The following is a 24,548-nucleotide window of genomic DNA, read 5'->3' as shown; positions in this document are numbered from 1 at the left end:
TGTCATATAATGAGACTTTTATTTTCTTTACAAGGAGCTGCAGCCAATCCACCTATTACTACACAGGATATTGATACTTATCTATAGTATGAGATATATTCTCCGTTTTATGCTCAGTTTCTTGGATGTAATTTGTAGTTTAAAATAAAGTTATCTACTTAAATTACTATGCTTCATGGGTTTATATAGAAGTAGTAACTGTTTTTAGATGACACAACACACACACACAGATATATATATATATATAGATATATAATTTTATGTTTACATTATAAATATTGTGTATATAGGGAATACATGGGCTTTTTTCATTTTTCTTGATTCCCTTCTGGTTTATTATATTTGATAATATTGAAGTTGCTTTAATTTGTGTTTTAATGCAGAATATATCATTAAATATTTACAGGACACTGTGGTCTTTGACTGCTGTAATGTCATTAAAATACTACTGACAGCTTTTCTATAATCTTGGTGCTTAACCATTTTAGTAATTATCTATCTATCTTTCTTTCTATATCGCATAACCCAATACGTTTGCTTTAGTCATTTGTATACTGGATACCTAAACAGAACTAAAAAAATGATATGAACATAGTTAACACTGGACCCTGCAGTTATCAGCCTCAGTCTCTATAATTACATCAGTCTCTGGTTATAGCTTTGATAATTATCTACAATTGTTTTTCCAAATGAAATGGTCAGTTCACTTGGTATAGTGGCAATGACTGGGAAGAACACAATGAATCAGACGCAATGTCTTAGGAGTTTGTAGGTCATGGCGGAATATAGGGGCAGATGTATTAAACCTGAAGAAGTGATAAAGCAGTGATGAGTGGAAGGTGATAACGCACCAGCCAATCATTACGGGTTTGAAAAATGACAGTTAGGAGATGATTGGCTGGTGCGTTATCACCTTCCACTTATCACTTTTTTATCACTTCTCCAGGCTTAATACATCTGCCCCATAGTTACCTGAGCACTCACCTGTATAACTGACCTATGCTGAAAGAAAACAAAAACTACCAGTGGCACAAATTGTGGCCACTAAATTGACCAGATTCTTCAATAATCATTAAGAGACAGCTTAGAAATAGGACCAGAAACATTGGAGGTAGCCCAAATGTCATTGTCCGATATAGACTCCAAGTACCTCTGCAGCCTGTTCGGGGGTTAAAGGGGAGGCACCAATCACAAGCGGATAATTACACACAAACGCCAACATCATGTCCCATCAGATTTTATTTGAAGCGGTTTACAGAATAGACATCCACCGTCTCTCCCCTCCCTTTATGCCCCTTCCAATGCTGTGCTTTTATAAAAATAGACAGTGTATCCATTTGCTAAATATATATATATTTATATACTGGTGGCGAGTATAGGGTAAAACAGGCGCCCTAATTCTGCTGCTCTTTCCTCATTGCCCCTGTGACGCGCACCTCTTACCCCTTCCCCTCGATCTGAGGGTGCAGTCCCTTCTCGCACTTTTCCCGATGACAATACGGCTGCTTATTTTATTTCGTCAGGTTGGTTTTGTTAATTTTTCCCCCCTCCAGAGTTTTTATATTTTTAATTTCTGATATGTTCAAACCAACCTGTTAAATTATTATTATTTTTAATCTCTATATTCTGGATTTAGACGATATCTACATATACCCTCAATTTCGATATCTCTTCTTTTTTGTGTTTTTTACTTTCTACTACGTTGCTCTACTAGACATTCAGCTTAAACCTGTTTTTCTCGATAGCTTGTAGTTTGCATTAGATCTTAGATTACTGATGATGTTCTAGATTTCTGCTTCTTAACCCTTTCCTTAACGTCCACTCTGGGCCTAGGTGTTTGTTCTATCTGCTCTTCATCATCTGTGCCCACATGCTATAAAGAGTTCTTTAGTATAAGGATCTAGTGTCCTGTCTTACATTCAGGTCTCTCCATTCTGCAATCTTTTCCCCTAAATCTTGACTAAAAAAACAAAAAATGAAAATATATTATAGTTTATTCAGTTGTAAAGAAAGTTCAGATTTGGCAGGTCTGGTTTTCCACCTCTGTGCCCGTCTTGGCAGGACAGACGTTGCGATCGTGCTGCGGGAGGTGCCACATTTCTTCCAGTTATCAGTTTAGTGGTTCCAGACTATGGGTGCTCTATAGGCGGCGTTGGTTGCCCGCTCTACGTGGGCGCATTTTCATCTCGGTGAAGGGGATGGAAAACTCGAAACCTTTCCATGTGTACCAGTTTACGCCCTATGAAAAGAAACAAATCAGGCATTTTACTGCGCTCTGCAGGATCACCCTGGCAAGAAGACATTTAAAGAAATATTATGGTCAAGGGCTGGTACAAATGATGCTCTTAACACACTAGGGGGTAAATGCAATAGCCTGTGCGAAACCGGCATTGGTGAGTTCCTGGGGAGATTGCCCAATACCTTAAAGGGGCAATCATTTACCAAACCAACCTGGTTCTGCCTTTTAAATGATTACCCTACTTAAAACATCGGGCAGACTCGCCGGGAACTAGGGATGGCCATTGCCCATCGATGATTCAAAATCATCGATGGTTTATGACCAATGCTAACTACTTTTACCATTGATGGGGAAGAACCAGATGGTTTCCCGCCATCGATGGTAAGAAGCTATTGAATATTTTTATTTTTTTCTCTCTCCATGGTGTTGGGGACACTGAGCATATCTCCGGCCGACACCCATGAAGCCACACCCCGGGCCCTGATTGGCCCGTGACATGCCCAATACTAAAGTAGGGCTGACCATCGATGGCTAAAACCATCGATGGTTACCTTATAGATGGTTTCCCACCATCGATGGATAATCCACCGATGGCCATCCCTACCGGGAACTGGCCAATAACAGCATCTCAGTGACTCAGCAGGAACTGTGTCAAACCTTCTCAAGAGAGGAGTTTCCCATAGCAACAATCTGATTCTGGCTAGCATTTATCAAGTACATTCTATTACATAGCTAGAAGCTGGTTGCTATTGGCGACTCCACTCTTTAGAAGGTTTGACTCATCTCACTCTTTGTTACTTTTACCATGTAGCTGTAAAATAATAGGTCTCTATATTTACTAAGTAGTTCTGATGGATGGCTGATGTTCAGAGAGTCCTCAGGAGAACCCTCTGAGTGACTGGGCCTGGTTGAGCCTGACTGCTAGGTAAGTTCTTGTAGAACCAAGCTGGACCTGAACACACAATGATTCCCATAACAATACAGCAGTAAGACATGTTCCACTATATACAGAAATGTTTTAATCAGAATATTTGTGCTGATCCTGCCCCTTCTAATGACTGACTACGGGTCACCTACCTGATGGTCCTTGTTGTTGGAGTACATCCCATTTAAATTGGCATAGTGACAGTTTCGGTACCACCATGCTCCCCGATAGGACATGGCGCATGGCAGAATCCTCTTCTGGGTGTCTCGGTCACGGGTGGAGAAGACCATGTTGTTGTGGTAGTTCATGGAGTCACCTGGAGGAGAAGTTATATCTCAGTATCTATTCTTCCTACAGTCCTACTCGTATAATTTTCTCTCTCAGTGGGAGATGTGTCAAGCCTTGGAGAGAAATTAAGTGGAGAGAGATAAATTACCGACCAAACAGCTCCTCACTGTCATTTTAAAGGTTGTGCTTGAAAAATGACAGAAGCCAAGATTGTTTGGTACTTTATCTCTCTCCAAGCCTTGATACATCTCCCCTGATTCTCTTTCGCACTGGCATACTTAAGGTTGCCAAGCACTTTCAAACACCCCCCCCCCCACGCGCGCACACACGCGCACACACACACATGCGCACACACACACACACACACACACACACACACACACACACACACACACACTACCACCACCACCAATGGCCATTAACAGGACCAATGCCAAGTGGCCAAAGAGGTCATCTACAGCTTTACAGGGGCCTTCAACCAGATGGCCATAGAGATACAGTTGCTTGTATGCAGAGCAGTTTGACTCTCAAAATTTAACCTCAAATGTGTGTGCACCTGGTTTGTTACTAGTCATCATCATTTTGTGCTTGCACCTCCCCTAACTTGCGTATGCGCCTCGCGATAAAGTGCTGTGCATATAGGCATACGTCCAGGTATGCCATCAGCCCCACTGTGTACAGATAATCGCTCTCAATGTGCTGTGGCCACGCGGAATCTGTGCCCAGACACACGTCCTACTAGGTTTTCTGGTGTCTTCCTTGGACCTGTGGGTAGAACTGCTGCTTGTGTCACTGATGTGACTGTTTCTTCTGCTGGCAGAATGGCGTTAGTGCTTCCCTTGCACCGATCCAGGCTGACATGCTCGTAACATGCCAAGAGCAATGGTATGTCGTGAAAATACAGAATAGGGAAGGAACTATTGTGCAAAATGCAAATAACTACATAAGGGTGAAATAAGCAAAACATGAATGCCGCCACCATTATAATATGGGATGATGGCCTCTAGTATACCTGTTAAAGGGTGCAGTGTCTAACGCACTGGTGGCTTTCATAAGGCCTCCCCCCCCCACCCCACCCCCAAGAAATTTAGGCTTCGATGCACCGGTATGCAGGCAGGAGTGTGACCGGCAAGCAGGGCGGGTACACAAAAGGTCTTGCCAATACAAAAAGGGAAATAGCAGGGTGTAGTCAGGACACTCACCAAATTCAGATCAGAATGGCCAGTTTGCGGCCAAAGGGCTCAGATAGAAAGCGGGCCAGGGAGAAGTTGGATCAGTACAGAGGGGTTCAGAAAACAAATGATCAGGAGTTCTGGAGCAAAGCTCTGAAGCCTACTCTCTGGCACCTGTCTAGTGTCAGTGTGGGTTCTGAACAGACTGGACCAGTTTGGATTTTGCGCTAGATTGACATCATGTGTCAGCTAGTACAAAATCCCGCAGATGTCATCATGGCCATCCCTATAGAAGGAAGCAGGACTCCGATCAGTATGTGGATGGAGCAGAGAGAGCAAACAGAACCAGCAGCTGCAAGAATCTGCAATGTTGATCCCGGTAAGAACCCGCCATGTTCTGGCAGTGCATGACTTAAATTCTAGCTAAAAGACATAGAATTTGACGGCAGATAAGAACCACTTGGCCCATCTAGTCAGCCCCTTATTTTATCCTTTAGGTAATCTTAACCCTTTCTGAACCTTAGATCTTTGTAAGGATAAAGACTATAGGGCAATGGCCAAATGTGACTTTGACAATGACGAAACGCGTCAGTTTCTATGTGTAAACAAGGAGGAAGGAAAAAGAAGGCACCCCGTGTGACTGTGGCTCAAGCACTTATACCAAACACAGCTGATATACTTGAGGCTACTTTTTCTACAAACTATTTGGGACTGTTTGTTCCTATTAGAAGGTGAGCTGGATAGTCACTTATGACAGAGTTCCATAATGTTCTAATAGATCTTATGTGTGTTTCACAGCTTGACTGAGGTCTATCCATTTCACAAAGCCCCATGGGGGCTCAGTAGTACCTAATTAAGATTACACATGGATTACGTATGTGATATGCAGTGAATGAATCATTTCTAATCATTATTAACTGATTGATTATGACTAATACTCCCCCTTAGGTTCTATTCAGCTAATACTGATGATGTTTTAACATTCTGGTTTTATATTCTGTATTTTAGAAATAAATATGATTTTGAAGCTGTTTCCTTTGCCACTCTAATCTGCCAGTCCATTACCACCCTGTTTATTTTATGAATGCAGGTGGGGTCCAAGTCTGACTATAATGCTTTAAATACATTTGGGCTTACTTATCAATTATATTATACATTCATTTTGAAATTCATCAAAGTTCACTATCCGAGCGCTGCTTTCTGTCCTTTTTTTTTTTTTTTGGTGGGGGAGGGGTAAAATGTGGGCGCGCTTTGCAATAACGAAAATACCTTTTTTAAGAAGTTCTAAAAAATTGTGTCAAGTTAGAGGTAAAAACCGAACGACCAAATATAAAGTATGAGAAACATATACAGTGATGTTACTGTAAAAACAAAAAGTTGTTTTGCGGTTTTTAAATCTCAATATTTCAAAGCCATTTAAAAATCTACAGCCGAACAAAGAATTTTTTGACACCCTTATTGTTGGCTTCAGGCTTAAAAATGAGTTAGGACATCAGAGAGTGATCGCGTTTCGCCTGCACTAAGGACGCCGTAGCTCTTATCTCACACTGCAGCGGCGGCACAGTCACATGCCTCTGGTTCGGCCATATATTTGTATGATGGTTCCCCTGACCTGCATTTCCTCGGTACTGCCCCAGCCGCAGCCTAAAGTGCTGTCTTTCATCCTCAACACGAAAATCATCATACACCGCATAGGCGGCCTCTTCTCCAGCCCGGAGGTCCACGCGCAGCTCGTGGGGTGCCGATGAGGAGATCTGGTGCAGTGCGATGTTGCCTGCAGAGACAGGAATGAGGCTAGGTTAGCACAATATAGACATATAAATCCAGCTTCTTCTTTATATGAATGTTATGAGCAGTGGGTCAGACCAGGGGGTCGTAGCACTGGCCCAGATCTGTACTCACCAGTACTCATATTCAAAGTATTTATATTGTTACAAATTAATTGCATATTGCTGTAGCAGATGATGTTAGTGGGAGATATTTACACTAGAGATGAGCGGGTTCGGTTCCTCGGAAACCGAACCCGCCCGAACTTCATGTTTTTTTACACGGGTCCGAGCGACTCGGATCTTCCCGCCTTGCTCGGTTAACCCGAGCGCGCCCGAACGTCATCATCCCGCTGTCGGATTCTCGCGAGGCTCGGATTCTATCGCGAGACTCGGATTCTATATAAGGAACCGCGCGTCGCCGCCATTTTCACACGTGCATTGAGATTCATAGGGAGAGGACGTGGCTGGCGTCCTCTCCGTTTATAGAGAAGAGAAGAAGAGAGTGAGACTAGAGTAGAGAGAGACACAGTAGTAATTTTGGGGAGCATTAGGAGGAGTACTACTACTTGCTGAAGTGATAGATAGATAGTGTGACTGTATAATGTATATCTGACTTGTGGGGGAGACACTGACAGTGGGCAGCAGTTAGAGTCTGAGAGCAGGACTCAGGAGTACATATAACGTACAGTGCACACTTTTGCTGCCAGAGTGCCACACTGCCATTGTGACCACACTGACCACCAGTATAATATATATTGTGATTGTCTGCTTAGGAGTACTACTTGCAAGTTGCTGATAGTGTGACCAGTGACCTGACCACCAGTTTAATAATCACCACCAGTTTAATATATATATATATATATATATATATATATATAATTGTATATAATATATATATAATATTGTATACAACCTACCCGTTTTTTTTTTCTTTCTTCTTCTTTATACATACTACTATAGTAGCTCTTACTGTAGCAGTCTGCGGTGCTGCTGAGCTGACAGTGTCCAGCAGGTCCGTCATCAGTCATTACATAATAAATATATATACCTGTCCGGCTGCAGTACTAGTGATATTATATATATATATATATATATATATATATATATATATATATTAATTTCATCTCATTATCATCCAGTCTATATTAGCAGCAGACACAGTACGGTAGTCCACGGCTGTAGCTACCTCTGTGTCGGCAGTGGCTGGTCCATCCATAATTGTATACCACCTACCCGTGTTTTTTTTTTTTTTCTTTCTTCTTGATACATACTACTATAGTAGCTTACTGTAGCAGTCTGCGGTGCTGCTGAGCTGACAGTGTCCAGCAGGTCCGTCATCAGTCATTACATAATAACTATATATACCTGTCCGGCTGCAGTACTAGTGATATTATATATGTATATATATTAATTTCATCTCATTATCATCCAGTCTATATTAGCAGCAGACACAGTACGGTAGTCCACGGCTGTAGCTACCTCTGTGTCGGCAGTCGCTGGTCCATCCATAATTGTATACCACCTACCCGTGTTTTTTTCTTTTCTTTCTTCTTGATACATACTACTATAGTAGCTTACTGTAGCAGTCTGCGGTGCTGCTGAGCTGACAGTGTCCAGCAGGTCCGTCATCAGTCATTACATAATAAATATATATACCTGTCCGGCTGCAGTACTAGTGATATTATATATATATATATATTAATTTCATCTCATTATCATCCAGTCTATATTAGCAGCAGACACAGTACGGTAGTCCACGGCTGTAGCTACCTCTGTGTCGGCAGTCGCTGGTCCATCCATAATTGTATACCACCTACCCGTGTTTTTTTTTTTTCTTTCTTCTTGATACATACTACTATAGTAGCTTACTGTAGCAGTCTGCGGTGCTGCTGAGCTGACAGTGTCCAGCAGGTCCGTCATCAGTCATTACATAATAAATATATATACCTGTCCGGCTGCAGTACTAGTGATATTATATATATATATATATATATTAATTTCATCTCATTATCATCCAGTCTATATTAGCAGCAGACACAGTACGGTAGTCCACGGCTGTAGCTACCTCTGTGTCGGCAGTCGCTGGTCCATCCATAATTGTATACCACCTACCCGTGTTTTTTTTTTTTTCTTTCTTCTTGATACATACTACTATAGTAGCTTACTGTAGCAGTCTGCGGTGCTGCTGAGCTGACAGTGTCCAGCAGGTCCGTCATCAGTCATTACATAATAAATATATATACCTGTACGGCTGCAGTACTAGTGATATTATATATATATATATATATATATTAATTTCATCTCATTATCATCCAGTCTATATTAGCAGCAGACACAGTACGGTAGTCCACGGCTGTAGCTACCTCTGTGTCGGCAGTCGCTGGTCCATCCATAATTGTATACCACCTACCCGTGGTTTTTTTTTTTCTTTCTTCTTGATACATACTACTATAGTAGCTTACTGTAGCAGTCTGCGGTGCTGCTGAGCTGACAGTGTCCAGCAGGTCCGTCATCAGTCATTACATAATAAATATATATACCTGTCCGGCTGCAGTACTAGTGATATTATATATATATATATATATATATATATATTAATTTCATCTCATTATCATCCAGTCTATATTAGCAGCAGACACAGTACGGTAGTCCACGGCTGTAGCTACCTCTGTGTCGGCAGTCGCTGGTCCATCCATAAGTATACTAGTATCCATCCATCTCCATTGTTTACCTGAGGTGCCTTTTAGTTGTGCCTATTAAAATATGGAGAACAAAAATGTTGAGGTTCCAAAATTAGGGAAAGATCAAGATCCACTTCCACCTCGTGCTGAAGCTGCTGCCACTAGTCATGGCCGAGACGATGAAATGCCAGCAACGTCGTCTGCCAAGGCCGATGCCCAATGTCATAGTACAGAGCATGTAAAATCCAAAACACCAAATATCAGTAAAAAAAAGGACTCCAAAATCTAAAATAAAATTGTCGGAGGAGAAGCGTAAACTTGCCAATATGCCATTTACCACACGGAGTGGCAAGGAACGGCTGAGGCCCTGGCCTATGTTCATGGCTAGTGGTTCAGCTTCACATGAGGATGGAAGCACTCAGCCTCTCGCTAGAAAAATGAAAAGACTCAAGCTGGCAAAAGCACCGCAAAGAACTGTGCGTTCTTCCAAATCCCAAATCCACAAGGAGAGTCCAATTGTGTCGGTTGCGATGCCTGACCTTCCCAACACTGGACGTGAAGAGCATGCGCCTTCCACCATTTGCACGCCCCCTGCAAGTGCTGGAAGGAGCACCCACAGTCCAGTTCCTGATAGTCAGATTGAAGATGTCAGTGTTGAAGTACACCAGGATGAGGAGGATATGGGTGTTGCTGGCACTGGGGAGGAAATTGACAAGGAGGATTCTGATGGTGAGGTGGTTTGTTTAAGTCAGGCACCCGGGGAGACACCTGTTGTCAGTGGGAGGAATAGGGCCGTTGACATGCCTGGTCAAAATACCAAAAAAATCAGCTCTTCGGTGTGGAAGTATTTCAACAGAAATGCGGACAACATTTGTCAAGCCGTGTGTTACCTTTGTCAAGCTGTAATAAGTAGGGGTAAGGACGTTAACCACCTCGGAACATCCTCCCTTATACGTCACCTGCAGCGCATTCATAATAAGTCAGTGACAAGTTCAAAAACTTTGGGCGACAGCGGAAGCAGTCCACTGACCAGTAAATCTCTTCCTCTTGTAACCAAGCTCACGCAAACCACCCCACCAACTCCCTCAGTGTCAATTTCCTCCTTCCCCAGGAATGCCAATAGTCCTGCAGGCCATGTCACTGGCAATTCTGACGAGTCCTCTCCTGCCTGGGATTCCTCCGATGCATCCTTGCGTGTAACGCCTACTGCTGCTGGCGCTGCTGTTGTTGCTGCTGGGAGTCGATGGTCATCCCAGAGGGGAAGTCGTAAGCCCACTTTTACTACTTCCACCAAGCAATTGACTGTCCAACAGTCCTTTGCGAGGAAGATGAAATATCACAGCAGTCATCCTGTTGCAAAGCGGATAACTGAGGCCTTGACAACTATGTTGGTGTTAGACGTGCGTCCGGTATCCGCCGTTAGTTCACAGGGAACTAGACAATTTCTTGAGGTAGTGTGCCCCCGTTACCAAATACCATCTAGGTTCCACTTCTCTAGGCAGGCGATACCGAGAATGTACACGGACGTCAGAAAAAGACTCACCAGTGTCCTAAAAAATGCAGTTGTACCCAATGTCCACTTAACCACGGACATGTGGACAAGTGGAGCAGGGCAGGGTCAGGACTATATGACTGTGACAGCCCACTGGGTAGATGTATGGACGCCCGCCGCAAGAACAGCAGCGGCGGCACCAGTAGCAGCATCTCGCAAACGCCAACTCTTTCCTAGGCAGGCTACGCTTTGTATCACCGGTTTCCAGAATACGCACACAGCTGAAAACCTCTTATGGCAACTGAGGAAGATCATCGCGGAATGGCTTACCCCAATTGGACTCTCCTGTGGATTTGTGGCATCAGACAACGCCAGCAATATTGTGTGTGCATTAAATATGGGCAAATTCCAGCACGTCCCATGTTTTGCACATACCTTGAATTTGGTGGTGCAGAATTTTTTAAAAAACGACAGGGGCGTGCAAGAGATGCTGTCGGTGGCCAGAAGAATTGCGGGACACTTTCGGAGGACAGGCACCACGTACAGAAGACTGGAGCACCACCAAAAACGCCTGAACCTGCCCTGCCATCATCTGAAGCAAGAAGTGGTAACGAGGTGGAATTCAACCCTATATATGCTTCAGAGGTTGGAGGAGCAGCAAAAGGCCATTCAAGCCTATACAATTGAGCACGATATTGGAGGTGGAATGTACCTGTATCAAGCGCAGTGGAGAATGATTTCAACGTTGTGCAAGGTTCTGCAACCTTTTGAACTTGCCACACGTGAAGTCAGTTCAGACACTGCCAGCCTGAGTCAGGTCATTCCCCTCATCAGGCTTTTGCAGAAGAAGCTGGAGGCATTGAAGGAGGAGCTAAAAGGGAGCGATTCCGCTAGGCATGTGGGACTTGTGGATGGAGCCCTTAATTCGCTTAACAAGGATTCACGGGTGGTCAATCTGTTGAAATCAGAGCACTACATTTTGGCCACCGTGCTCGATCCTAGATTTAAAACCTACCTTGGATCTCTCTTTCCGGCAGACACAAGTCTGCTGGGGTTCAAAGACCTGCTGGTGACAAAATTGTCAAGTCAAGCGGAACGCGACCTGTCAACATCTCCTCCTTCACATTCTCCCGCAACTGGGGGTGCGAGGAAAAGGCTCAGAATTCCGAGCCCACCCGCTGGCGGTGATGCAGGGCAGTCTGGAGCGACTGCTGATGCTGACATCTGGTCCGGACTGAAGGACCTGACAACGATTACGGACATGTCGTCTACTGTCACTGCATATGATTCTCTCCCCATTGAAAGAATGGTGGAGGATTATATGAGTGACCGCATCCAAGTAGGCACGTCAGACAGTCCGTACTTATACTGGCAGGAAAAAGAGGCAATTTGGAGGCCCTTGCACAAACTGGCTTTATTCTACCTAAGTTGCCCTCCCACAAGTGTGTACTCCGAAAGAGTGTTTAGTGCCGCCGCTCACCTTGTCAGCAATCGGCGTACGAGGTTACTTCCAGAAAATGTGGAGAAGATGATGTTCATTAAAATGAATTATAATCAATTCCTCCGTGGAGACATTGACCAGCAGCAATTGCCTCCACAAAGTAGTACACAGGGAGCTGAGATGGTGGATTCCAGTGGGGACGAATTGATAATCTGTGAGGAGCGGGATGTACACGGTGATATATCGGAGGATGATGATGAGGTGGACATCTTGCCTCTGTAGAGCCAGTTTGTGCAAGGAGAGATTAATTGCTTCTTTTTCGGTGGGGGTCCAAACCAACCCGTCATTTCAGTGACTGTGGCAGACCCTGTCACTGAAATGATGGGTTGGTTAAAGTGTGCATGTCCTGTTTATACAACATAAGGGTGGGTGGGAGGGCCCAAGGACAATTCCATCTTGCACCTCTTTTTTCTTTCATTTTTATTTGCGTCATGTGCTGTTTGGGGAGTGTTTTTTGGAAGGGCCATCCTGCGTGCCACTGCAGTGCCACTCCTAGATGGGCCAGGTGTTTGTGTCGGCCACTAGGGTCGCTTATCTTACTCACACAGCTACCTCATTGCGCCTCTTTTTTTCTTCTTTGCGTCATGTGCTGTTTGGGGAGTGTTTTTTGGAAGGGCCATCCTGCGTGCCACTGCAGTGCCACTCCTAGATGGGCCAGGTGTTTGTGTCGGCCACTAGGGTCGCTTATCTTACTCACACAGCTACCTCATTGCGCCTCTTTTTTTCTTTGCGTCATGTGCTGTTTGGGGAGTGTTTTTTGGAAGGGCCATCCTGCGTGCCACTGCAGTGCCACTCCTAGATGGGCCAGGTGTTTGTGTCGGCCACTAGGGTCGCTTATCTTACTCACACAGCTACCTCATTGCGCCTCTTTTTTTCTTTGCGTCATGTGCTGTTTGGGGAGTGTTTTTTTGAAGGGCCATCCTGCGTGCCACTGCAGTGCCACTCCTAGATGGGCCAGGTGTTTGTGTCGGCCACTAGGGTCGCTTATCTTACTCACACAGCTACCTCATTGCGCCTCTTTTTTTTTCTTTGCGTCATGTGCTGTTTGGGGAGTGTTTTTTGGAAGGGCCATCCTGCGTGACACTGCAGTGCCACTCCTAGATGGGCCAGGTGTTTGTGTCGGCCACTAGGGTCGCTTATCTTACTCACACAGCTACCTCATTGCGCCTCTTTTTTTCTTCTTTGCATCATGTGCTGTTTGGGGAGTGTTTTTTGGAAGGGCCATCCTGCGTGACACTGCAGTGCCACTCCTAGATGGGCCAGGTGTTTGTGTCGGCCACTAGGGTCGCTTAGCTTAGTCATCCAGCGACCTCGGTGCAAATTTTAGGACTAAAAATAATATTGTGAGGTGTGAGGTATTCAGAATAGACTGAAAATGAGTGGAAATTATGGTTTTTGAGGTTAATAATACTTTGGGATCAAAATGACCCCCAAATTCTATGATTTAAGCTGTTTTTTAGTGTTTTTTGAAAAAAACACCCGAATCCAAAACACACCCGAATCCGACAAAAAAAATTCGGTGAGGTTTTGCCAAAACGCGGTCGAACCCAAAACACGGCCGCGGAACCGAACCCAAAACCAAAACACAAAACCCGAAAAATTTCAAGTGCACATCTCTAATTTACACCGGTGGATTTGGCTCTGTCTATACCTGTGACCACTTACCCAGCCAGAACTCAGAGGTCAGGTTACCAAATCCATTCCTATAATCTTCCCAGTCCCGGTAGAACTCTGTGCTCCCATCCATCCTCCTCTGAAACACCTGTGGATAAAGATGTCCGTATCAGTTCTATCTATAGTACAAAGAGATTGCAGCCTATGGGGGAGAGTTACTAAAGCATGGAGAGAGATAATGTAGAGAGAGATAATGTGCCAACCAATCAGCTCCGGTCATCATTTTTCAAATACAGCTTGTAAAATAAAAGCTAGAAGCTAATTGGTTGATACGTTATCTCTCTCCAAGATTTGATAAATCTCCCCCTATATATGAAATGACTAGGGGCCTATTTCAGACCTGATCGGTGCTGTGCATTTTCGCACAGCAGATGATCAGGTCTGGACTGCGCATGCGTCGGCGCCGCAGTGCGCCGGCGCATGCCAGACAGCCGACGGCTGTCTCAGCCCTGCGATCGCCTCTGCCGGATTGACAGGCAGAGGTGTTTGCTGGGCGGGAGGGGGAGGGTCGGTGGCGTTCGGCCGCCGTTTAGGAAACGTGGCCCAGGCATCGCAGGCGTGCCCGGACCGTGCGGGGGGCGGGCTGCAGCGGCTGCGTGACGGCTGGTGAGCTAATTCTTTTGTACTTGTGCGACGGGGCAGGGACTGACATGCGGGGCGGACTAGCCATGTGCTGGGCGTCCCCCCACATGTCAGTGTGACTGATCGTAGATGTGTTACATTTAGCACATCTACGATCAGGTCTGAATTAGGCCCAATGTTAGTGATATAGAAGGCAAGTTACCAGGTCACCTTATAAGCAATTACCTATGAAATCTGATAGTAGTAATGGGAATTTTGGAACTGGTACAGGGTAGTTACCCTGGTATTACATCCCCGGGTATCAGAGCAGGTCGCCTGTTGGTTATACACATGTGTTCTACCTCTGGCGCTACAACAGGGACCTTTATAATGAAAGATGAGAGGTTTTACCCACAATGTGTAAACCCAGTTAATAATAAGGGATCTGAGTAGGGCTGGATGAATTTCAGATGGAAATCTATTCCTTTTCTCCGCCGGATACACACCCTCACGCTGCCGTTATGTAACGACAAATCATCTACAGTTCAGTGATGGGGAACCTTGGCGCTGCAGTTGTTGTTGAACTACACATCCCAGCATGCCCTGCTACAGTTTTAGCATGGCCAAATAGCAAAACTAACTGTAGCAGGGCATGCTGGGATGCGTAGTTCAACAACAGCTGGAGTGCCAAAGGTTCCCCATCCCTGGTCTACATCGTGCGGTGTGTATGCATGATTGCGCGCTCCCGCGGGTCGTTAGCAACGAAGGCCCTGCTGCAGGGCTGACAGAAGATATCGCCAGTGACCCAGTGCAGTGTAAAGAAGGGCGGAACGATATGTGTACGGGCCACGGCCAATCTCTGCTGGTCCGGGCTAAAGGAAATTCGGCCCGACCCTTAATATTACCAGTGTTCACACATTGCGGGTAATAGCTGGTATCTTCCATCATTGGGATCCCTGTTCTAGCGCTGGAGGTCATACACATGGTTGTACTTACAGTATATCTTTGGAATTATCTGGGAAGTTCCTAAGGGGTTGATGCACCAAGCAGTAAAAACAGTGGAGAAGTTGCCCATAGCAACCAATCAGCAAGGCAAATGTCGACTTGTCTACTCCTTTCACTGCTTGATACATCAGCCCCGAAATCTCCTAGGCTGCAGGAATTAAAGTCTGTACAATATTGTGTTACTCACTCTAGAGGTGCCAGTCAGAGCGCCCCCTAATGTGCGTATTGGTACAAGCAGGAGATTGCTATTTGCCCTGGAGGAGCAGTGTGCACAGGGGAAGGAAACAGCTGTTGCGCAGTCTTGGCTGTGTGAATGAGCAAAATCTCGAGGCGCAGGAAACAGTACTAAGGGTGGAGATTTATCAAAGATTGGTGAGAGATAAAGTACCAACCCACCAGCTCCAAACTGCCATTTTTCAAACACAGTCTATAGCATGGCAGCTAGGAGCTGATTGGTTGGTACGTTATCTCTCTCTCTACTTTATCTCTGCAAACTTTGATAAGTATCCCCCTAAATGTGTACTATGCTCCTGACATTTATTCAGCAATTCTTACCACTAAGTAGCCATACTCACAATCCAGCCGCCGCCATCCGTCTCCATATCACAATATACTGTCAGCGTCTTCTCCTTGTCGCCGCTGAGATATATGGAGAAGGTTCCGTTCTGCACCTCTCCATTCATCCGCTGCTCCCAACAGTCCCGAGGATATGGGAACCTTAGACGGCCTGAGGGTTTAATACACATTGATCTGATGATGATGTGCATGTGTAATACGGTGTAAGAATCTGAAAGTGAGAGATTTTGTGAGAGTTCTGATTTTTTAAAGTGGCGATCATTTACATGGTAAAACCTGGTTAATGTTGGCATGTAAATGATTGCCACTTTAAAAAATAAACAAAACAGGAGAACTCTCACAAAATCTCTCACTTTCTTATTCTCCCACCCTATTACATTACCCCCCAAGGTACCAACCAGCTCCTGTCATTTTCCAGACACAGCCAGTAACATGGCAGTTAGGAGCTGGTTGGCTGGTACTTTATCTCTCTCCACTTTCTCTCCAAGGCTTAGTAAATAGACCACATAGACTATTATCTTTACTTTTTCTGCACATAACGCTGTACTTTTGGTCACGTGCCCTGCAGCAATTCATTCACTAGTGTTTTAGATACCACTGAATAGATTTAAATGCGCTGAATTGCGCCAATCGCCGCAAAATGGAACAAGTAGCGTTCTGAAATAAGCCGCTGCAACGCAGCGTAGGTACGTATACAAATGAATAGAACAGATTTACATTCCCACATCTCTCCATGCGTTTGCCTAGTGGTACAAATGCATTTGAAACGCACTGGAAATACAACTGGATAAAGGAGCTTTTAATTTGCAAATGTTACATACAAAAACAGGGAAATATTTTGTGGTCCTTATAGTGTCCCTATCTGCTATACAGTATGTTGCGGAGGCGGCCATGTTTTGGGCAAAACCAATATTTTAGAGAATGCAGTCTGGCGTGACTGAGGCATGAGGCACGAGGCACACAAACAGCGGCCCTTGCAGGTACATTTTAAGGGCATGTTTACCAATACTTTTGTTTTACAAAATCACTTAAGCCCTTACAGTGTGAGTAAACACATTCAGCTCTTGCTCATCTGGAATCTATAGTTTATAGTTTGTGAGCCCATGAGATCGGACTTCTCCAACCCGCCTAGATTAGTACAAGCCTCTGGAAGACATCCGGTCTGAGTTATGTCTGTGTGTGGATGCCATCCAAAGCGACTGTTGTTCTGGAAGGTAATCACTGAATTCTGCCCCTGGAGTATGTACTCACCATGAATTAATGTGTGCACTTACATTTGCTTCAAAACTATGAGGTGATTGCTGATTTATTTCAGTAACTGTGATGAAAATGTCTCTATTGTCCAAGAACACTAATATCTATCCCAGGCCTGAATGCCCAGTCCTTCTAGACTTTAAAAAAAAACAGACAAGGGGGGACGACGACATTTACTGGAGCTTCTAAAAGAAAGAGGAGGTACTGTTGCTAAAAGCAACCAACCAGATTCTAACTCTCAATTCCCTATTGCATTCTAGAAAGTGATAGTCTGAACGGTTGCTAGGAGCAACAACTCAGACTATGTGGGGACTCAGAGTGGGCAATTCTTCCGGAGCCGGGTGAAGTGAGCTGACCTGGGCGTTGATGACGCGAGTTGCGCTGAATCACGTCATCGTAGCCCCCCACGGTACAGTGCTGGCAATCTCAGCATCGCATAGCAGTGGGGCGTGGCCATGATGGCATGCTCATATAGCCTTGCTACCCCCTCCTGCCGCATAATCCTCCCCCCCCCCCCCCGCACCGCTCTTTATTTCAAGCTATGCCCTCACACCGCCTCCCGCTGTGCTGACCTGGTTGTCCCCTCCCAGAGGGCCATGTTCAGATGGAGAAATAACACCTGCCATAGGTTTTGTGCAGTCTCCCTGACACTCCCTGTATTCCCAGCTCACAGCTGCCTCACCTCTGCTCTCTCCCTGACACTCCCTATATTCCCAGCTCATATCTGCCTCACTTCTGCTCTCTCCCTGACACTCCCTATATCCCCAGCTCACAGCTGCCTCACCTCTGCTCTCTCCCTGACACTCCCTGTATTCCCAGCTCACAGCTGCCTCACCTCTGCTCTCTCCCTGACACTCCCTGTATCCCCAGCTCACAGCTGCCTCCCCTCTACTCTCTCCCTGACACTCCCTGTATTCCCAGCTCACAGCTGCCTCACCTCTGCTCTCTCCCTGACACTCCCTGTATTCCCAGCTCACAGCTGCCTCACCTCTGCTCTCTCCCTGACACTCCCTGTATTCCCAGCTCACAGCTGCCTCACCTCTGCTCTCTCCCTGACACTCCCTGTATTCCCAGCTCACAGCCGCCTCACTTCTGCTCTCTCCCTGACACTCCTTGTATCCCCAGCTCACAGCTGCCTCATCTCTGCTCTCTCCCTGACAGTCCCTGTATCCCCAGCTCACAGCTGCCTCACCTCTACTCTCTCCCTGACACTCCCTGTATTCCTAGCTCACAGCTGCCTCACCTCTGCTCTCTCCCTGACACTCCCTGTATTCCCAGCTCACAGCTGCCTCACTTCTGCTCTCTCCCTGACAGTCCCTGTATCCCCAGCTCACAGCTGCCTCACCTCTGCTCTCCCTGACACTCCCTATATCCCCAGCTCACAGCTGCCTCACCTCTGCTCTCTCCCTGACACTCCCTGTATTCCCAGCTCACAGCTGCCTCACCTCTGCTCTCTCCCTGACACTCCCTGTATCCCCAGCTCACAGCTGCCTCACCTCTGCTCTCTCCCTGACACTCCCTGTATTCCCAGCTCACAGCTGCCTCACTTCTGCTCTCTCCCTGACACTCCCTGTATCCCCAGCTCACAGCTGCCTCACCTCTGCTCTCTCCCTAACACTCCCTGTATCCCCAGCTCACAGCTGCCTCACCTCTGGTCTCCCTGACACTCCCTGTATTCCCAGCTCACAGCTGCCTCACCTTTACTCTCTCCCTGACACTCCCTGTATTCCCAGCTCACAGCTGCCTCACCTCTGCTCTCTCCCTGACACTCCCTGTATTCCCAGCTCATATCTGCCTCACCTCTGCTCTCTCCCTGACACTCCCTATATCCCCAGCTCACAGCTGCCTCACCTCTGCTCTCTCCCTGACACTCCCTGTATTCCCAGCTCACAGCTGCCTCACCTCTGTTCTCCCTGACACTCCCTATATCCCCAGCTCGCAGCTGCATCACCTCTGCTCTCTCCCTGACATCCCGGTATTCCCAGCTCACAGCTGCGTCACCTCTGCTCTCTCCCTGACAGTCCCTGTATTACCAGCTGACAGCTGCCTCACCTCTGCTCTCTCCCTGACATCCCGGTATTCCCAGCTCTTAGCTGCCTCACCTCTGCTCTCTCCCTGTATTCCCAGCACACAGCTGCCTCACCTCTGCTCTCTCCCTGACACTCCCTGTATTCCCAGCTCACTGTGAGTCCGGACTCACTGGCCAGGCAGGCAAGAGATGCGCATACTCTCTCCGACACCCGATGTCTGCAAAATGGCGGCTCGGCGGTACTTCGTACCGGCTGGGAATTTCTTACCGGTACACAGTCCCGCCCCGTACCACCACACTTGCAGCACTGCCCAGCTCACAGCTGCCTCACCTCTGCTCTCTTTCTGACACTCCCATATTCCCAGCTCACAGCTGCCTCACCTCTGCTCTCTCCCTGACAGTCCCTGTATCCCCAGCTCACAGCTGCCTCGCCTCTGCTCTCTCCCTGACATCCCTGTATTCCCAGCTCACAGCTGCCTCACCTCTGCTCTCTCCCTGACACTCCCTGTATTCCCAGCTCATATCTGCCTCACCTCTGCTCTCTCTCTGACACTCCCTGTATACCCAGCTCACGGCTGCCTCACCTCTGCTCTCTCCCTGACACTCCCTGTATTCCCAGCTCATATCTGCCTCACCTCTGCTCTCTCCCTGACACTCCCTGTAGCCCCAGCTCACAGCTGCCTCACCTCTGCTCTCTCCCTGACACTCCCTGTATTCCCAGCTCACAGCTGCCTCACCTCTGCTCTCACCCTGACACTCCCTGTATTCCCAGCTCATATCTGCCTCACCTCTGCTCTCTCCCTGACATCCCTGTATTCCCAGCTCACAGCTGCCTCACCTCTGCTCTCTCTCTGACACTCCCTGTATTCCCAGCTCATATCTGCCTCACCTCTGCTCTCTCTCTGACACTCCCTGTATCCCCAGCTCACAGCTGCGTCACCTCTGCTCTCTCCCTGACAGTCCCTGTATTACCAGCTCACAGCTGCCTCACCTCTGCTCTCTCCCTGACATCCCGGTATTCCCAGCTCACAGCTGCCTCACCTCTGCTCTCTCCCTGTATTCCCAGCACACAGCTGCCTCACCTCTGCTCTCTCCCTGACACTCCCTGTATTCCCAGCTCACTGTGAGTCCGGACTCACTGGCCAGGCAGGCAAGAGATGCGCGCATACTCTCTCCGACACCCGATGTCTGCAAAATGGCGGCTCGGCGGTACTTCGTACCGGCTGGGAATTTCTTACCGGTACACAGTCCCGCCCCGTACCACCACACTTGCAGCACTGCCCAGCTCACAGCTGCCTCACCTCTGCTCTCTCTCTGACACTCCCATATTCCCAGCTCACAGCTGCCTCACCTCTGCTCTCTCCCTGACAGTCCCTGTATCCCCAGCTCACAGCTGCCTCGCCTCTGCTCTCTCCCTGACATCCCTGTATTCCCAGCTCACAGCTGCCTCACCTCTGCTCTCTCCCTGTATTCCCAGCTCATATCTGCCTCACCTCTGCTCTCTCTCTGACACTCCCTGTATACCCAGCTCACGGCTGCCTCACCTCTGCTCTCTCCCTGACACTCCCTGTATTCCCAGCTCATATCTGCCTCACCTCTGCTCTCTCCCTGACACTCCCTGTAGCCCCAGCTCACAGCTGCCTCACCTCTGCTCTCTCCCTGACACTCCCTGTATTCCCAGCTCACAGCTGCCTCACCTCTGCTCTCACCCTGACACTCCCTGTATTCCCAGCTCATATCTGCCTCACCTCTGCTCTCTCCCTGACATCCCTGTATTCCCAGCTCACAGCTGCCTCACCTCTGCTCTCTCTCTGACACTCCCTGTATTCCCAGCTCATATCTGCCTCACCTCTGCTCTCTCTCTGACACTCCCTGTATCCCCAGCTCACAGCTGCGTCACCTCTGCTCTCTCCCTGACAGTCCCTGTATTACCAGCTCACAGCTGCCTCACCTCTGCTCTCTCCCTGACATCCCGGTATTCCCAGCTCACAGCTGCCTCACCTCTGCTCTCTCCCTGTATTCCCAGCACACAGCTGCCTCACCTCTGCTCTCTCCCTGACACTCCCTGTATTCCCAGCTCACTGTGAGTCCGGACTCACTGGCCAGGCAGGCAAGAGATGCGCATACTCTCTCAGACACCCGATGTCTGCAAAATGGCGGCTCGGCGGTACTTCGTACCGGCTGGGAATTTCTTACCGGTACACAGTCCCGCCCCGTACCACCACACTTGCAGCACTGCCCAGCTCACAGCTGCCTCACCTCTGCTCTCTCTCTGACACTCCCATATTCCCAGCTCACAGCTGCCTCACCTCTGCTCTCTCCCTGACAGTCCCTGTATCCCCAGCTCACAGCTGCCTCGCCTCTGCTCTCTCCCTGACATCCCTGTATTCCCAGCTCACAGCTGCCTCACCTCTGCTCTCTCCCTGTATTCCCAGCTCATATCTGCCTCACCTCTGCTCTCTCTCTGACACTCCCTGTATACCCAGCTCACGGCTGCCTCACCTCTGCTCTCTCCCTGACACTCCCTGTATTCCCAGCTCATATCTGCCTCACCTCTGCTCTCTCCCTGACACTCCCTGTAGCCCCAGCTCACAGCTGCCTCACCTCTGCTCTCTCCCTGACACTCCCTGTATTCCCAGCTCACAGCTGCCTCACCTCTGCTCTCACCCTGACACTCCCTGTATTCCCAGCTCATATCTGCCTCACCTCTGCTCTCTCCCTGACATCCCTGTATTCCCAGCTCACAGCTGCCTCACCTCTGCTCTCTCTCTGACACTCCCTGTATTCCCAGCTCATATCTGCCTCACCTCTGCTCTCTCTCTGACACTCCCTGTATACCCAGCTCACGGCTGCCTCACCTCTGCTCTCTCCCTGACACTCCCTGTATTCCCAGCTCATATCTGCCTCACCTCTGCTCTCTCCCTGACACTCCCTGTATCCCCAGCTCACAACTGCCTCACCTCTGCTCTCTCCCTGACACTCCCTGTCTATGGACCTTATTCAGTGATGAACGCAGATCGCTGCAAATGCAGCCAGATCTGCGTTCATCTCGGCACATCCTGCGGGCAATTAGACTGTTGAAGCCTCGGAACTAAGGTTGGCCACTGGCAGTGCAGTCAGTGGCCATTTTCTTTCCAGAGCGGCTGTGTGTGATGTCACACAGCCGCCCCGAAAACGTTTCCGGCATGCCCCCGTTCGGTACGCCTCGCCCCTCAATGTAGCGACAATGCTCCCCCCAACGGCCGCCACTGTCAATCACACTGTGGCCGCTTCCTTCCTGGATGTGGGCACAATGTGTAAGGTCGCGCACAACGGCCGGTGCGCATGCGCAGACCACCTGGATGCGGCCGCTGCGAGCGACTACGCGGCTACATCCAGGTCTGAATGAGAGCCTATGGTTTAATGCTTAGTATAATACATATTCTGAGTGCAAAAAACGCGCCCTAAAATTATACTGGCAATTAAGAAACAGTTTGAGAATGATGTTTATTATCAGACCGTATGCAGGGGGTAATTCTGAGTTGATCACAGCAGGAACTTTGTTAGCAGTTGGGCAAAACCATGTGCACTGCAGGTGGGGCAGATGTAACATGTGCAGAGAGAGTTAGATTTGGGTGGTTTATTTTGTTTCTGTGCAGGGTAAATACTGGCTGCTTTATTTTTCCACTGCAACTTAGATTGCAGATTGAACACACCACACCCAAATCTAACTCTCTCTGCACATGTTACATCTACCACCCCTGCAGTGCACATGGTTTTGCCCAACTGCTAACAAAATTCCTGCTGCGATCAACTCAGAATTACCCCCGCAGTGCAATATTGTGCTAATTGATGACGATTACGATACTGCAGCCTTCTGTATAAATGTTTAGAGCACCAATGTGGTTTGGGGATAACACGAATTCTCCATAGCAAAACAAACTGGGGAACGTGTGGAAGAGTTGGAGAAAACATTACAAGGTTTTACAGGGATTAAAAGACATCAGCATCCCTCTTAGCAATAGAACAATTATATCTTGGAACGCAGTGAAACATAACGTAGATGAACAGTTATTTCATTTCAAAGTAATCTCCCTCCTAAGTGTTTTGGAGGGTGCGTCGCGTTTGTCAGCAGAGCTAAGCTGCCGTGACACCACTGATATGGATCAGATGTCAAACATTCTGGACCGGCTCCTCTAAAACTTGCAAGATGGAGCTTCAGGAATTTGAAATTGTTACAGACATTTTTTTCTGTTTGTCAAAAAGTTATTGATTGCACAAGGAGACAGCACTCGGGTTTACCATGCAAAATTCAGCTTTGCAGATGTTGAAAGAGGAAATATTACAGCTGGAGCGAAGTCATTTACAAGCAGACATTGTGCTTAGGATGTGCCAATAATGGGTAGAAGTTGATTTACTGACAGACACAGTACCGACGGTCATAATCCCAAAACCATTGACTGACAGTCAAAATACTGACACGGTAAAAATACCGACATTCATTATGCCGACATGTTCAAAATTCCGACGTGTGCAGAATGCCGACTGTGAGAATGCCGACATGTCAAAATGCTGACATGCGGTTTTAAGGAATTTTTGCCCCAAAACATGTATGTATTAAGCAGCAAATAGTGGAGAAATGGGGCAGTGGAGAAGTTGCCCGTGGCAACCAACCAGCTTGTACCTATTACACTGTAACCAGTGCTGCAACCATGGCTGCACGGGGCGGTACTGCGTACCGGTAACAAATTGCCAGCCGGTACGGAGTACCGCCGGCCCGACCGCCATGCTTGCAGCCCCTGCTCTGCTGTGTGTGAGGGGAGGAGAGCGCAGTGTGCGTCTCTCCTGCCCCTAAGTGTTCAGTCCGGTCTCTGGCGGCGGCGTGTATCTCTAATGTGACGCCAGTTCGTTAGCCAGTCAGAGCTCACAGACCGGCAGCTGTGGCTCCTGATTGGCTGCCGGACCGCAAGCTTTGATTGGCTCATGAATGGGGCAAAATAGTGTTGGGGCAAAATCTGTCTCATTGCTAAGCCTCGCTCCTGTCAGGGCAAAATGCCGCGATTCACGGGTCCGTGGGGTGGGGCTAAATGATGCAAATTTGCATCACTTAGCCCAGCGGCCTCTATACAGAGACAAAATCCCAGGTCTAATCTCATCCTGCCCGCTTCTACAATTAGGCTCATCAAAAATAAAGTATGTCTGCCTCACAAATCAGCTCCCTGCACCAAGACTGACTATTAAATACCTCCGTAATACCAGCTTTTGATAGATATCAATATCAAATAGTTGCATTATATGCGCTGGAATATGAAAGAGGCTGTTTACTAAAGTGCAGGTTTTTAGAAGTGATGTTGCCCGTAGCAACCAATCATAATTCTATCTATTATCTTCTAGGAGCAACTA

General features: G+C 47.5%; 1 protein-coding gene across 2 annotated transcripts in view; it reads right to left on the bottom strand.

Moving 5' to 3' along the window:
* Positions 1-1,221: 1,221 nt before the first annotated feature.
* The window catches only part of TNXB (tenascin XB), a 148,725-nt gene continuing 125,398 nt past the window's right edge, over positions 1,222-24,548 (bottom strand). For both annotated transcript variants that reach the window (XM_063938154.1, XM_063938155.1), the window contains exons 21-25: positions 15,883-16,034; positions 13,733-13,829; positions 6,237-6,398; positions 3,317-3,480; positions 1,222-2,239 (exon numbers count right to left, since the gene is read on the bottom strand). In XM_063938154.1, the coding sequence (XP_063794224.1) occupies positions 2,141-2,239; positions 3,317-3,480; positions 6,237-6,398; positions 13,733-13,829; positions 15,883-16,034 (674 nt within the window). In that variant the 3' untranslated portion in view covers positions 1,222-2,140. The remainder of the gene's footprint in view (positions 2,240-3,316; positions 3,481-6,236; positions 6,399-13,732; positions 13,830-15,882; positions 16,035-24,548) is intronic.

This window comes from Pseudophryne corroboree, chromosome 8, assembly GCF_028390025.1.
Source record: "Pseudophryne corroboree isolate aPseCor3 chromosome 8, aPseCor3.hap2, whole genome shotgun sequence".
NCBI lineage: Eukaryota > Metazoa > Chordata > Amphibia > Anura > Myobatrachidae > Pseudophryne > Pseudophryne corroboree.
This window is presented reverse-complemented; position numbering and strand designations above follow the sequence as displayed.